The following is a 16,489-nucleotide window of genomic DNA, read 5'->3' as shown; positions in this document are numbered from 1 at the left end:
AAATTCCAATGTGTTTTAATGCTATCGAAAGTAAAATGCGTTTGCTGTTTGTTGCCCATGACCATTGCGGGTCTGAGTTAAACACCAGTGTTCTCAAACGGTGCAGTCCTATGCACAGGTGTCAGGATTTCGTGCTCGCTGTAATACCTTGCACACAGCAGGGGTTACAGTGTAACTCACAGTCATGGCAACTACTGTGCATGGGACCAAAAAGCTACAGTGAAATAAAAAAAATGTGACTCCAGCTTTTAAATTAGTTGTGTAAAATAACTGATCTTGATATTATTGCTCTGAAAAAAAAAAAAAAACTAGGGTACGGGTATGATCAGGAAATATTGCTATACCATAAATTGGACATGAATTCAGCAACAAGGGTTTTAAACTGGCGAACCACAAACTTGTCTCTCCTAAGATAGTTAATTTAGTTGTGATAACAGGGAACCCTGCCACATGTCGGGCATTATGGGCAATATTTTATTAAGCGGTATTATGAGTATTAGTATTCAAGCTGGGCACCCTGTGTAATAATTTTTTTGTATTCAAAATGAGATTAAGTGAATATTTATTTAATGTCATTAGAGGATTACCTCCCAATAGGCAAAATGCATTAGTCTAGCAGATGGCTTACGATTACTATTAATATTATGATTACCTCATCACTCACAGACAGATACACACAGCAGCCAGCTTAGATCATCCTCACACTGACATTATGCTGACAAGAGGCCCTTGTTTGTACACTACACACTAATGCCTCATTTCCACTGCGGGCTGTGGCTGAGCAATAGATGCTGCAATTGAAAGAACGTTGGGCGTTATTTTTATTTTCGCTCTACATGCGATTTCAGACAGCCCTCCCAATATCCAGTTGTCCAAACCCTCTAAAAGAAGACAAACTGCAGTAGTGAAGAAAGCTTGAATGTCAGCTTCTTATTCAGCACATGCCTCCCTGCTATGGGATGACGCAGTTGCTTTGTGTCCAGGCCTGGCCACATCGGGTGGAGCATAGCAAACCAGGCCAGAAAAAGCATCCGCGGCTGGCCAGGGCCGATATGGCCAACAGTAGAAACTCCCTTTTTAGGTCCAGTGGAAACGAGGTATAACAAAAACATAACTTCAAAACTTAATACAAGAGAAACAGTAGGCATTGTTCTATTATGTGTGAATCCACACAAGACACTGGTATTGCCTAAGCTAACATAAACAGTAGTATATTACAGTACAGTACAGACTAACTTCACTATAACTAACCTCCATGGGAATTGGAGAAATGTTTGTTATATCAAGGTGTTCACTATAATAGCGTTTGGCATTTTTCTGTGTCAGAATAATGACAAAAGGGCACATTTGAATTGAACATTAATACAGTATTTTTATGAAGATTCCTTCACATTATTCAACATTTAAATGTTATTGTGACAAGGTACACATGTCACATGTGTGGGTAACCTCATTACAAGCAGAGAGACATGAAACTTCGCCACAGACACGCAGGATTTATGAAACGTAAAGCAGAAAGCAAACAAACAGGTCATTTGACGCTACCAGTGATGGTAACGCACAGAGGAAACATACGGAAGACCATACAAAAGGTAAAATAAAACTAGCCTTACTAAAGGAAGTGTCCCACTCCAGGAACCTGCTACACTACTTAACCCTCACTATACATTACATGGGATCAATATCCCCTAAACTAACCTACTGATAAGCAGGTATTCTTATGACGACTCCTGCTTCTTCATATGGCCTGGGCTGGGCATTGCCTTCACAAGCACTGTGTCGCAGTCTGTAAACAATCATTTGCTCAAACATAACAACTCCAAAAAGCACACAAAACAAACTCGCTTCCACATATAAATTACACCAACACAGGCAATCACCCTGCTACAGGTATGTTTAAAAGAAAACAGTAAAGAAATGAAAAGGGAAAGAATGTACACTTACATGCTGAATACAGTAATTACATGTCCTTTCTTTTGAAAAAACTATCCAGCTCTCAGAGATTGCTCCTCAGGCCCGTTGGCTGGTTGCAGTTTGTGTGAAGATGACGGACAGTCAACGATTGCATTTGTTATGCATGATTCATACTACAATAGGTAATCTTTGAATTAGCGTAATGTTTGAATTAGTCAACCATGGTCTTTGTTTTCACTGAGAAAATAACACACTTGACACTGGAGAAAGTTCAGTGTCAGTCAGTACTGAGATTGTTATGTCTGGTCCGATCCTGTACGTGATCGTTCTAATAGGGCTAATTTGCATTGAAAAAATTGTTTTTTGCTGTTGGGATCATTAAAAATGGGTGTTCGTTATAAGAAGGGTTCATTTTAGTGAAGTTAGCCTGTATGTTAAAGGCGTTAGTTTTGCCCGGGCCAATCTAGTATCACCAAGGGCTTCTGGGCGAATCTTGAAGATTCGTCCAATCGGGGAAATCTAGATTGGCCCAGAACTTGAGAAAAATGACTGGGTGACACTCGTTTTTTCAACAATTTTCACTAAATTTCAGGACTAGCCCAGATGAGTATAGTTTCGTCTAACGCTTCAAAATCAATGCTGGGCGAATCTGGTTTGCCCAAGCGATAAATTTGGGCGAGTCTAGTTTTGCATTTCTGCACTCTCCCCTGCCAGCTTGCAAGTGCGTGTCGGGGTACTTGCCTCGCATCTTCTGACAACAACATAGCGACTGTGTGCTGGGTTTCCAACGATGATGCTGGGTTTGTAGGCAATAGTCTGTACAGGATTAGGGTTAGACACCCAAGTGAAATAACAATGTCCAAAAGTCTGGAAAAACTAATACAAATGAATTACATAATTCAGAACTGTTTGCTTTGCTCCATTCCCATATATTTCAATTTTGCATCTTCCTCTGTCTAATACGTAGGGCCAAAGTGTCACCAAATTTCCTTTGACAAAAATGTAATAAAACTGTAGCTCACAAAAAAGCTTCCATTCAGATTAAAACAGCTGACAAAACGTCACACCAAGTTTTAAATTATTTACCATTCACTACCACTTTGTTGCCATACTGCAATATGTAAAAGTCAACTACATTTTCTATTTTACAGTCATGTAATGTACACTAATTCCAGCAGTTTGTATTGATTGCAGAGTATTTTTTATTGCTGCTAATTATCACAAGAGGATCATCTTGACAGCTCCTGTTAAATGAAAAGGTTTTTCTTTGTGCCCAAGAGCTGGAACGTGTAACGTTTTTATAGGTATCTTACAGAGCGTTAATGGCTTTTTAAACATGAGGAGCACTGAGAGTTGACACATTAATAATGTAATGACTTCGCTGAAATTATGTGCAACTACAGTTCTTTAAAACAGCTAGAGTGTGCTTCAATTTTGTTTCTGTCAGTGCACTTCAGAGCAGCCTTGCTTTTTAGAGCAAATACAGATTTTTTGTTTTTGTTTAGAAATATACTGTATTAATAGAATAAAATAATATTGTTCATTACTGTGCCCAAGTACTCCTTTGGCTTCCACATCAGTTCCAGATACTGTGCTTTGAAATGATCTATATTATGGCTGTTTATGTGTCCATGCAAGACACAGAATATGTAAAGGTAAGAAGACTTTCCAGATCAATGCTAGGCAAAGTTTTTGGCCAAAGGAAAGATGTAATAAATTGTGCAATAGATTTGTCTGTTAATTATTAAGTCAACCCTAACTTTCAATACCCAATGATAGGGTGAACTAGTGGGAAAGTAGACAAATGTTTTATCAAAATGTATTTTAAAGCAAAGACATATTCTCTTGAGGTGTTTGTCTAGACTTTTGAATTTCTAAAATTATTAACCATTGGTATTTGTGTTCTGTATCCATGTTGATATGATAGACTGCTGTTTACAAAAAATCTGTGTGTTTCTGAGATATGTTATAGATGATAAAAAGGAAAGAGAAAGGGATAAAATCCATAGACATATCATTGGGATCAGTGGTATAATAGCCATAAGGATTATTAAAAAGAACCACAGCTTATAGCATACACAACACAGCTTCATACAGTACAGTACATGCTTTTACACATCGGATGTATTATACTGTCCTATTACCAATGTATTATTATTGGCAAGGGTGTCCTGGAAAACAATAGAAAAGACCATTGCAATGTATTAAAAACAATGACAATGTACAAACACCACAATAAAAACATGTGTGGTTCAAACTTAACCAGCAGCCTACAGAGATCTAAGAATAGGATAAATAAGACATATCTTTTTGTGAATATGGACTGAAGGAGAAGCATTGGCAAGAGGTTCTAAGCAATTCCCAAATACGATCTTTAAACCCAGAGAAGGAAAGATTATCAAATTCCACCCTGTTGATGGAAACAACATCTTTGAGAGTTGATATGCAAAAGAAAATGTATACTTATAAAACATACATATTGAGCTCATCCTATTAAAAGATATCACTGAAAAAATAAACTATTACTAAGCTTGTGCTCTTTTTCTCCAGGGGTGTGGTTAGGGTGGACATCAACCTCCAAGATGTGGACATTGACCAGTGCTCCAGTGATGGGTGGTTTGCAGGAACTCATAGGTGCCACTTGAACAGCACAGAGGTAAGGCTGCTAGCAGGGCAGTGGGTCATGATCAGACCAGACACACAGCATCTAGATCTTGAGAACAGCTGGCTCTGTCTGAAAGGAACACCTTGTGACAGCAGCCCAGTGCAATAAATCAATTTTTTTAACACTGTAAGAACACTGCTCTACTACGTTCAGCTGCCCTACTTTTTTTCGTGATCCGCTCTTGTGAAAACCAGCACCTGCCTCTTCACTTAACATCAGTTCAGAGTACAAATTCCTTGTGTTATTTACACTAAAAAGGTACCCCCCCCCCCCCTTTAATCGGACACTACTGTATAAAGCCATAGTATTCCTATATAGCAGCAGCATTGCTTCAGATATTGAGCATTGCTTATTGTCCCCTGCTGGAGTTGCATGAGGTATTCCATCTACACTTACTGGAACGAACTATGCCATTTTCCCCATGCTGGAGGATTCAGAATGGAACCAAGACAACAGCAATGAAGAGGGCAGAATAAAAAACAGTATATAAGATACTGTTACCAACATGATTGAAATGTTAATTAAGAGCATGGGAAATGGCCTCACTCAGAACACCCTGGTTGCTTAGCTGAATTTGAAAAACACCAGGTAGTTAATCCTGAGGTTTAAAATCATCAGATCTTCTGTTAGGTAGGCATGTTTAGAAAGGGTCTTTTCCAGATGAGAATGACACTAACTTTTGAGCACTGTCCATTTGTGGAATTAGCTATAAAACATAGAAATAACATACCCAAGAGGAACAAGAAATATTCATTAATATGTTAGAATGCAAAGTAACTTTCTCTTGTTATGCAGTTAATAACGCAGTATCTACAAGCTGTGGGCGAAGTTTCTTTGATGGTGGAGTATTTTTCACATCCAGCTTAATGCAGAACCCATTCTTTCTTTGCACCGAACCATTTAATATGCATACCCCTTTCAGCACACATACAAGCACACACTGACAAAAAACGGGAGGAATTATTATTTAAAAAAAAAAAAAACAACGAAATTTTCGAACTAAAGGCTGCTAATTAATTGATCATGCTTTTGATGAAAAGCATTTGATAACCCCAGATTGTTTCAGGTTCTGTGTCAATGGTCCTACAGCAGATGCCCTCCAAAAGCTAACAGGACTTTATAATCTAGAAACTTTCTTTAGCCACAGTGATCCAGGTGTAATGGGCAGGGTTGTGTGATACACTGCCGTCACAGATTCCGTCCTGCCACCTGTTGGTGAGATGAGAAGAGGTTGAAAGCTCTGTAGTCATGAATGCAGATGAGCTCAGCTCTTCTGCATTGTGGTTCAGCCGCTTGCTTGCGATGTGCAGGGTTACAAATGCCCTCCTACACATTGGCATGCTTGGAGCTTTTAATAGTCACCTCAGCCAATTGCTGTGTCTAGCAGGTATGCATTAACGCTTGATTACAGGTTTAAGGGAATGTTGTATAAGTATTTAAAAGTGAATGGCTGACAATTTTAAGACATGCAAATGAAAATATTTTGAGAAATGCATATTGCTTGCTCCCAGTGGGCTGCGTACTGCCAACCTTTGTATCATATTCTTTACCAAAAATCTTTCACAGGGGATTTTTGTTGCTGGTATTTATAAGTGACATCCTCCTTATGTTACTGAAATACATTGTCTGTTTATATAACATTTCACTGTGCATGTGTTCATCACGGACTGGCCTGTCGGCAGCTGATTTCTTTACTGAACACCCCCACAGTAAAGGGTTCAATGCTTCACATGTCTATTTTTAGAGGGGAGAAACCCTAGTCAGTAGTATTTTTCCTTGTCTTAATGCCTTTGTTTTTATTACTTAGAAAGATAGCTTTATAATCCAGCATGTATTTGACTCCTGTATAATACATGTAGTTTAATGGATTGCAGCAGGCATGCTAAATAATTAAGAATGCTCTTTGTCTTTGTGGTTCTTTCACTGGGGGATTGGTGCAAAGAGAAAGGTATTAAATTAAAACTGCATTTGGCAAAAAAAAGTCTTTTTTCTTCCCTGTTATTTTGCTTGCACATATTTATACTGGAGTATATATTTTAAAATAATGTTATATTTAAAATAATGGTCACCTTAAGTACATTAGCATTGGATTTTTGGGGAGATCATGAAGCACAGATAAACATGTATACACATTGTAAAGTGTATAATGAATGATATGTAATGTAAGTAACATTAAAAAGGCTACCCAGTCTGCATTGCATGCACATTTATTTGGTAACATAGCATGACTTAGTGATCAATATACACTATGTAAGAGCTGTGTCCAACTATTCAGCTGCAATCATCGGAAAGCAGAAGGTGCTCGTGATTTTGCAAAGGCCATGTTAGTGGGTGCTGTTACATTACAGGTTGCAGATAGTGTACTTGGAGACAACAGTCTTCCTCTCTAGTACAACATATAATACAACAAACAGTTTATTATCCACTTGTAGGATTTGGAATCCCAATGAAAGGGGAGGGTCAAGAGATAACACGTGTCACATAGTGAGCACTAAATCCTTCTATGTTGCGATTCTTCTATATAACATTTGCTGTGTAGCAAAACTGTGGTTTAGAATGGTCCAATTCAAAATATATTATTAGCTGCAATGCATAATGCCAGTTAATGGGATCCTTGTAGAATTAAGATGAAGAAAAATGGCAGCATTGGAAATCTGATTCATTGCTAAATTAATTGGTTTTTAAAAAAAAGAAAGAAAACAAAATAATACTCTCAATGAGAGGTTTCAGGTAATGTCATTTCACACACTGGCTGTCTGCTGTTTGGCAGCGCATTGTTATTTTGAAGAATACTGGTATTTCATCTGAGAAACTGAAACAGATTGACCTTCAGTAATGGATTCCTTAATGAAGACTCATGAAATGCATAGTACAAAAAGTTTTCAGCCCTAAACAAATCTAACAGCAGAGTAGAATATTGATTACTTGTAATCAAGATAAATGATTAAGTTGTACTTATTTTACAAATGTTCTAAGCCCTTATACTTTCTGTTAGAGTCACTTGCAATAGGTTTGTCTCAAAGCAATCAGGCAATTTGACCTACAGCACAGCACAAATGATCCAGGATCTACAGCCACATAACAGAATCACCGTAGGCTATTCAATGTGCCACATTTACAGTTCTCCCACTGTGAAGAAACAATACCGTGGCTGTTCATTAGCCCAAGTTATTAAGAGTGTTGGAGTCTAGCTCTTGCTGACCTACTTCTCATTTTTAGCCAAGACTACAGTATAAACTCCAAATGGGCATTTGCAACATTAACTATACATTCAGATCCCAGCACAGGAGAAATGTGTTGCTATTCTTTAATGGGAGTAATATATTTACAGTATAACAATTCTACTGCTCCTGATTTCCAAAGGATGTGCATTTTAAGATGTTTTGACAATACTAAAAGTGATTTTTCATACATCAGCATGAACACCAATGTCTGATGCCCCCCCTGCTAAACAGAGGGTAATTCATCCTTGTGAAAAACAACAGAACACTGTTTGCATTGCATCAGTTGCCCATAAGTGATCTACACATTGTCAGTATTACATGATCTGAAAGGCAGTCTGCGCAATCTGAGATACTTCATTTTGGAGACCATGACCACACACCTACACAACTATTACTTAATTGTTGAGTATTCTTCATTTAGTAACTTAACACAAGCGCTAGTTCCAAGTAATTAAACCTTACCCAATCAATCAATCAATCAATTGAAAGCTTTATTTATCCAGATGAGTCAATTGAGAACAAATTCTCATTTACAATGAGGACCTGACAATATGCTCACACCCCCACAGCAAACAACATGAAACACAAGAAATAAGGAGTAGAAAACCACATAATCAATCATAACTCATCCGAATGAATAGATATTAATCTGACGAAAGTTGTTTGGTTTACAGAACACACTGGATATGTTTACATGCAAAAGCAAATGTATGCATGCTATTTTGGAGTGCTAAATTTTGACATCCAAGCTTTTTAGTGTGGCAATATAGTAGGGTTATATGAGTCCATGTACACTAGTGCAGTTTGGTCCTGTTCAGACTCTATTTAAAGAAAGCTCTGTGTTATGTAACACCCTTGTGACTTGCCTAGCTTCATGGAAAGCAGTTCCAGGCAGTCCTGTTGATACGTATCAGGGGGACCTTGTTCATGAAATCTGTGCTGTACAACCCCAGTGGTTCCTGATGCTACAATTATAGAGTAGGATGGAAACAATAGAAAAGGAGCTTAGAAAAGGAGAGTGAGGGCATTTGTATTTCCAGCCTCCAAGGGGTGTTTTAAAAATGCCAGCCAAATTTGTGATTGTGGTTTATTTATTTCTGTTTGGCAGGGGGAAACTGGGGTAATTGGAAAGGCCTGTTGAGCCTGTTAAGCATCCATGTGGATCAAGTGACTGTCAGGATGAGTGAATTGTTCACTGTGTCTTTAAGAGCACGTAGCCAGAGCAAGAGGGAGCTAGTGTAAAAGGCCAGAGTGGAAATCAAGCCGACCAGTCAAACCTGTAACAGTACTGAAACTGACTAGTAAGACATTACGTGATAGAGTACAGCAATGCTGTAAAGTTCTATGTTCAAATAAAGCTCATTTAATTTTATTCGCAACGTTGTCTAGAGTTAATCCATCAATGTGACAGTAACCACCTGAAATTCAGAATGACTCTCTGATGATCATAATTCTGGTGTCCATTCTTATATTTTCAATATTTGGGAACCCAAATATTAAATTTAAAAATAATTTGGTTCTTAAGATTAAGTGAACCCATCCAGTCTGTTTCAAATACTCCTCTAATTGGAAATTTAAGTAGACCGCAGTTTTGAAAAATCTCATAATGTGAAGGTTACTGTATGTGCAATATGGTTGCATGCAATGTTTGGAGCAATCTGATATTTTCATATTCCAATTAAGTTGCTTTGTATTAATAAAATAGTTTTCCAAGCACATTCAGTCCATGCTTCATTGAGGTGGTATGGTTAATACTGTGCTAACGTTTTTACATTTACATTAAAAACTTAACTAGGACAAAAGTATTGTGCCAGCTTCAAACTGAAGCTAACCCAAAAACGGAATCTGTGTCACAGAACTCAGAACAGTCTGTCTGAAATGTAAATAAGGAAACACTGATTAAATTAACTGGCATAAAAAATATGCCAACGGTTCCCTAGGTGACGAGCACATCCACTGATATGAGTTCTGTGACTGTGCAGCAGCAGAAAGTTTCCTACTAGAACAGTCCAGAAGGCCAGATCCCCTCAAGCTAACTGCAGCCCAGTACAGAACTTGTTTTATCAAATTTATGTGGGCGACACTGACAACATGATAGGTTTTTGAAACACACATTCTTTGCAAACAAAATAAGTGAGCCTCCATATATATGCAAGAATTTAAGCATGACATATAGACAGACAGACAGACATAGACAGACAGACCCCCCCACCATATCCCTAGAATCTAATATTCTCAATAACTTAAACTAAATAGGGTTAATAATGTAAGCATGACATACAGACAGACAGACAGACCCCCCCATCATATCCCTATAATTTAATATTCTCAATAACTTAAACTAAATAGGGTTAATAATGTAAGCATGACAGACAGACAGACAGACAGCTCTTAGTTTTAAAACAATCAAAATCAGGCCCTAATATTTGGAAACTGGCAAAGATATACTATAAATATCTTGTGTCTAAAACCAATTCATTTTACCTTTTTATTTTACTCTGAGGTAAAATAACCAAAGCTTTAAAACACATATTGTCTATAAACATGACCACATTCTCTCTTTACTCAAATGGAGCCATTTTGTATTCCTGTTAAGCACAATAAGTACACTTCCTGCGACCTCACCTGTGCTTTACACTTAAACTTTATACTCCCTGCACATAGGATACTACAGGGTTTAGTATAAAGCCTATATTCCAGTCTTTAATTAACGAGGAGAAAGAGGAGAAAACTGATGTTATAAAATGAGAACTTGAAAGTTCTTAAGAGTGAATTACATTACTTAGCAATCTGGTTCTGTTTCATTATTTAAAAAAAAAAAAAATAATAATAATAATAAAACTTCCAGTACAGAAGGCTAGCTTGCCAAAGCCTCATTAAGGCCAATTGGACACAGAGGAAAATGGTTTTGGCATGACAATAACACAACATTGACAGTCACACTTTAAATGAAGCACCTCACAAATTAATGGGTAGAGTGAGTGCTTATTATAGTATATGAGGACTGAACTGTATCATGAATAAACCTGTTTATCATTTTAATTCAGCATGAAGTGAGAATAAAATAATATTACTCAATATGTAAATAGAGATGAATTATAGACATCCATCATTTAAAAATGTTTCAACACAATGCTAAACTGCTGTACAAAAAACAAAGTCAAGTAGACTTTAAACCAGCAGGATTGGTCAGCAGTTTCTCCAGGAAGTTGCATGTCATATATTTATCATTTGAATGAACTCTTATGAGCATAGCACACTGTTACACATGTGCAGTATGTGTGGGTCCTTTTAAATGAAATTCTATTCTAGTAGCTGGACACTAATGTTTACACGACTCCGAGTGCAGTATCGTTTATAATGTTAGTAACTTGAGGCATGGCAGCAAAATGCTCGTTGAATAGTCAATAAAGAAGCCCCCCCCCGCCCACACAAATTGATATACTGTATACTTGTAAATATGGGTTTTAGAACCGAATGCAATGATACAGCTGGAGTTCATAAGAACATAAGAACATTAGAAAGTTTACAAACGAGAGGAGGCCATTCAGCCCATCTTGCTCGTTTGGTTGTTAGTAGCTTATTGATCCCAGAATCTCATCAAGCAGCTTCTTGAAGGATCCCAGGGTGTCAGCTTCAACAACATTACTGGGGAGTTGATTCCAGACCCTCACGATTCTCTAAAAAAGTGTCTCCTATTTTCTGTTCTGAATGCCCCTTTGTCTAATCTCCATTTGTGACCCCTGGTCCTTGTTTCTTTTTTCAGGTTGAAAAAGTCCCTTGGGTCGACACTGTCAATACCTTTTAGAATTTTGAATGCTTGAATTAGGTCGCCACGTAGTCATCTTTGTTCAAGACTGAACAGATTCAATTCTTTTAGCCTGTCTGCATATGACATGCCTTTTAAGCCCGGAATAATTCTGGTCGCTCTTCTTTGCACTCTTTCTACAGCAGCAGTATCTTTTTTATAGCGAGGTGACCTTACTAGTGCATTGTACAGTTTTAACATTACTTCCCTTGATTTAAATTCAACACTTTTCACAATGTATCCGAGCATCTTGTTAGCCTTTTTATAGCTTCCCCACATTGTCTAGATGAAGACATTTCTGAGTCAACAAAATCTCCTACGTCTTTTTCATAGATTCCTTCTCCAATTTCAGTATCTCCCATATGATATTTATAATGTACATTTTTATTTCCTGCGTGCAGTACCTTACACTTTTCTCTATTAAATGTCATTTGCCATGTGTCTGCCCAGTTCTGAATCTTGTCTAGATCATTTTGTATGACCTTTGCTGCTACAACAGTGTTTGCCACTCCTCCTACTTTTGTGTTGTCTGCAAATTTAACAAGTTTGCTTACTATACCAGAATCTAAATCATTAATGTAGATTAGGAATAGCAGAGGACCTAATACTGATCCCTGTGGTACACTACTGGTTACCACACTCCATTCTGAGGTTTTTCCTCTAATCAGTACTTTCTGTTTTCTACATGTTAACCACTCCCTAATCCATGTACATGTGTTTCCTTGAATCCCAACTGCGTTCAGTTTGAGAATTAATCTTTTGTGTGGGACTTTGTCAAAAGCTTTCTGGAAATCTAAATAAACCATGTCATATGCTTTGCAGTTATCCATTATCGATGTTGCATCCTCAAAAAAATCAAGCAATTTAGTTAGACAAGATCTCCCTTTCCTAAAACCATGTTGACTGTCTCCCAGGATAGCTCCTCTGAAACCTCTTACTAATCAGTTCAGTGCCGTATTGCTGCCTTTAATTAGAGAAAGCATCGAGATCAGATATGTGATCATAAGTGTCCAACTGCAGTCACATCACTTTGTACTGGATTAACTGGATGAACTGCTACAGATTTTAGGATGAGCCCAAGTAATATTCTGCTAGAGACAATGGCATCTTGGATTTCTAATGAGAATAAATTGAAAAAAGAACGACATTTTTTTTTCTGCATAAACGTGATAATGATTTCATGTCATACGCTTATAGTCAACATTGCTTCTCACTTGTTTTTATAACATCTTTAGTTCTGACAGGTATCATACTGAGCCATTTTGCATTATAATAAACACTGAGTTTACAAAACATTAGGAACACCCACTCTGCTCTTTCCACGTAGATGAAGGGGACAGGTTAAAGAAGGATTTTTAAGCCTTGACACAGTTGAGACATGAATTGTGTATGTGTGCCATTCAGAGGGTAAACGGGCAAGACAAAATATTTAAGTACCTTTGAACAGGGTTGGTAGTAGGCACCAGGTGCACCGGTTTGAGTGTGTCAAGAACTACAACGCTGTTGGGTTGTTCACGCTCAACAGTTTTCCCATGTGTACCAAGGATGCACATCCAGCCAACGGCAGGCCAGTGGTCGAAAACGGCTCATTGATGATAAAGGCCAAAGGAGGCTGACACGAATTGTGCAGAGCAACAGGCGGGCTACAATTAGTAAACTGACAGTCCAGTACAACATTGGTACCGAAAGACCCATAAAAGAATGCACAACTTGTCGTACATTGACAAGAGTGGGGTATGGCAGCCGACGACCTAACAGAGTTCCACTTCTTTCAGCAAAACACAAGAAACTGCAGTTGCAGTGGGCTAAGGAACGAAAACACTGGACACTGGAGGATTGGAAATACATTGCCTAGTCTGACGAATCCTGGTTCCTGCTGTTTCACACTGATGGGAAGTCTAGGGTATGGAGAAAACCACATGAGTTCATGCCACGTGTCAACATTGCAGGCTGATGGTGGTGGTGTGATGGTGTGGGATGTGTTTTCATGGCAAACACTATGCCCTTTGATAAAAGTGGAGCAACGTTTAAATGCCACAGGATATCAGAACATCATTGCTAATCAGATGCAACCCTTCATGGCAGCAGTGTATCCATCTGCTAATGGATTGTTTCAGCAGGATAATGCCCCATGCCACAACTAGGATTGTCCAGGAATGGTTCCACGAACATGACAGTGAATTCAGCTTACTGCAGTGGCCTGCCCTGTCACCAGATCTCAATCCAATTGAGCATCTGTGGGATGAGATGAAACAAGCTATTCGGAGTAGAGATCCTCTACCAGCCAACTTGACACAACTGTGGGAAGCATTGGAGTCAACATGGGCCAGCATCCCTGTGGAACACTTTAGAGACCTTGTAGAGTCCATGCCCTGACAAAAGGGGGTGCAACTCAATATTAGGAAGGTGTTCCTAATGTTTTGTAGACTCAGAAATATATATCTTTATTTTTTTATATAGCACCTTTCATAGTGGACCACCATCACAATGCGCTTTACAGAGGTAGGTAGATATGCAGAGTTACTTACAATAGGACATTGATTTAACATCTCATCCACTGGATGGAATACAAGGAGGTTAAGTGACTTGCTCAAGGTCACACAATGAGTCAGTCCATGGCAGAGGTGGGATTTGAACCAGTGACCTTCTGGTTACAAGCCCTGTCTTTAACCACTGGACCACACTGCCTCCATCACTTCTGTCTTCTTCCATTCCTTCCTCTGATGTTAGTTTAAAAGATAAACAATGTGTGCACTGTAAATAGCTACTGGCATGTCACTGTATGGTTATAGTAAATCCAGTAAAATAAAATATACACAGCAGTAATATACAGTTAACTGCCTTGCACAATATCCTATTAGTGATAGTAAAAGTGTGGGTTCATTTGACTTTAAACTGACCTTCAGTTCTGCAGTTTATGATATAGTTGAAAAACCAGGTCTCGAAATTGTCTAAAAGACAAAAATATATGCTTTAAAACAATATCTTATATCACTGTGTAATTTGCTACCCCATTTGCTAAATGTACATGCAGGAATAGAGTTGAATAGTAGTGCAAAACTGAATCATGAGCATGTACTGCCGCACTGACCATCCATATTGATTTAGTGTCCTGTGGTTTGGGATTCGTTGAAGCTCTCTTTCTTCCTAATGCCCCGTTTCCATCTGGAACTGGAACTGACTTGAAAGAGATTTTTTTTTTGACATCTGAAGGAAGAAAAAATACATGTATATTCTGGGAATTGATCTCTTAAATAGAGTAGCATATAACAAGATTTTGCTTGTCATACAATCAATCATGTGTATCCGGGTAGGGCAACTTTACAACAGACATATGAATGAAAAATACTTCAGCGATTACAAACAGTGCACCTTCATTTTCACATATTTTCATATAGTAGAATTTGCTAGCTTTGCAGGGTCATTCAACAGTAAACACACTCCACACTCGTTAAGGCTTATGATTGGCTTTGGAGTCATAGCCCCCCAGCTCAGCTGTCAGCCAGTCAATAATGAATGTGTCAGAATGAGTGATGGACACCCTTCTTGTCATTTAATAGATATGCTGTTCCGATTTAGCCATTAGGATTGCTATTGGGCAGATAAAACATGCTCTTTACTTGTCAACATTTTCATATAGTGCTTAATACACAAAGGCAGAAATGTTTTTTTTTATAATTGATTTAGAAATGTATATATTTCTTCAAAATGGAGGTGTGGGAAGGAAACAGGCACAGTTACAGATTTTATGACAAACAATTCTTAAAAAAGAAGAAAAAATATAGAATCCTTCAACATTGGACAAGACTGCTTCAAGTCTATTCCTTTTTGTTTCTTTTCAGTAATGAACTGGAAACCCAAAGAATATACTGTTATGTTGTCAGCAATTTTAGGAGTCAAGTACCTCAGACAATGAGGAAGTCAGTGGAGAGGCTGACTGTAATGCATTTCTACAGCATCAATATCGTCACCACCACTCTGAAAACTATCTATGAGACTAGATCAGCTGCAACCTCAATTACTAGCTATTTGTATAAACTGTAGGCTTATCGTAAGTATTATGAATACACTTTCTAATAAATGAACGTCTTTAGATTTGTAAATACTCTATTGTTAACCGCTGGTGTTTGGTGCCAATTATTCTAATAAAACTCATCATTTAAATGGAAGTAACTTGTTAACATTCTCCATAGCACTAATATACTGTATAGTTCATGGTCTTTGTATTAATGTATATGTTTTGAAATGGAATTAGTCTATTATCTTTTATAATTACCTCCCCTCTTCAGATAGGATAAATGGTCTTGGAAATAAAGCTGAAAAACAATCGCAGCATACCTTTTTATTGGGGATGATAGACAGGGACATGAGTGTTATTGTGGTAGAAAAGTAAATGCTCTGTCAAACCAGAAATCAATCAACCAGTAAGTGCAATTTAGAGAAGAGTTTAACCTAGTTAGTGGCATAATATTGAAAGCAGAGCAGTTGCACATATAAATACAGTTTATATGCCTCTCTAATTGGTAGGTTTGACTTTTTATATTGTTTGCTATGCATATTGTGTGGCATCTTGTTTTGATGTGTGCATAAATGCAATAATATTTGAAGTGTTATGTCTGGAACACAGTACCCCTCTGGATAGCTTATTTATTAAGTAAATGAATAAAGGATCAGTAATGCTTCACTGCAGAAATCCAATATACATATTTTTAATAAATAATGATTTGAAGTGAATTAAGGGCTTTGTAAATGCAGGAAGCACATAGGACATTATAACCCCAAGATAACCATAATGATTTATTGTACATTGTTGTAAATGTAATTTTGTGCACAAAGGTTAGGGTTATATATATATATATATATATATATATATTATAT

General features: G+C 37.6%; 1 protein-coding gene across 2 annotated transcripts in view; it reads left to right on the top strand.

Annotated features, from left to right (window-relative positions):
• Positions 1–16,489, top strand: part of LOC121312198 (probable G-protein coupled receptor 158) — an 80,200-nt gene that overhangs the window by 5,533 nt on the left and 58,178 nt on the right. For both annotated transcript variants that reach the window (XM_041244155.1, XM_041244153.1), the window contains exon 2: positions 4,465–4,570. In XM_041244155.1, the coding sequence (XP_041100089.1) occupies positions 4,465–4,570 (106 nt within the window). The remainder of the gene's footprint in view (positions 1–4,464; positions 4,571–16,489) is intronic.

This window comes from Polyodon spathula, chromosome 3 (genome assembly GCF_017654505.1).
Source record: "Polyodon spathula isolate WHYD16114869_AA chromosome 3, ASM1765450v1, whole genome shotgun sequence".
Lineage (NCBI taxonomy): Eukaryota > Metazoa > Chordata > Actinopteri > Acipenseriformes > Polyodontidae > Polyodon > Polyodon spathula.
Note: the sequence above shows the minus strand (reverse complement) of the source record. Positions and strands in the feature narration are given on the sequence as shown.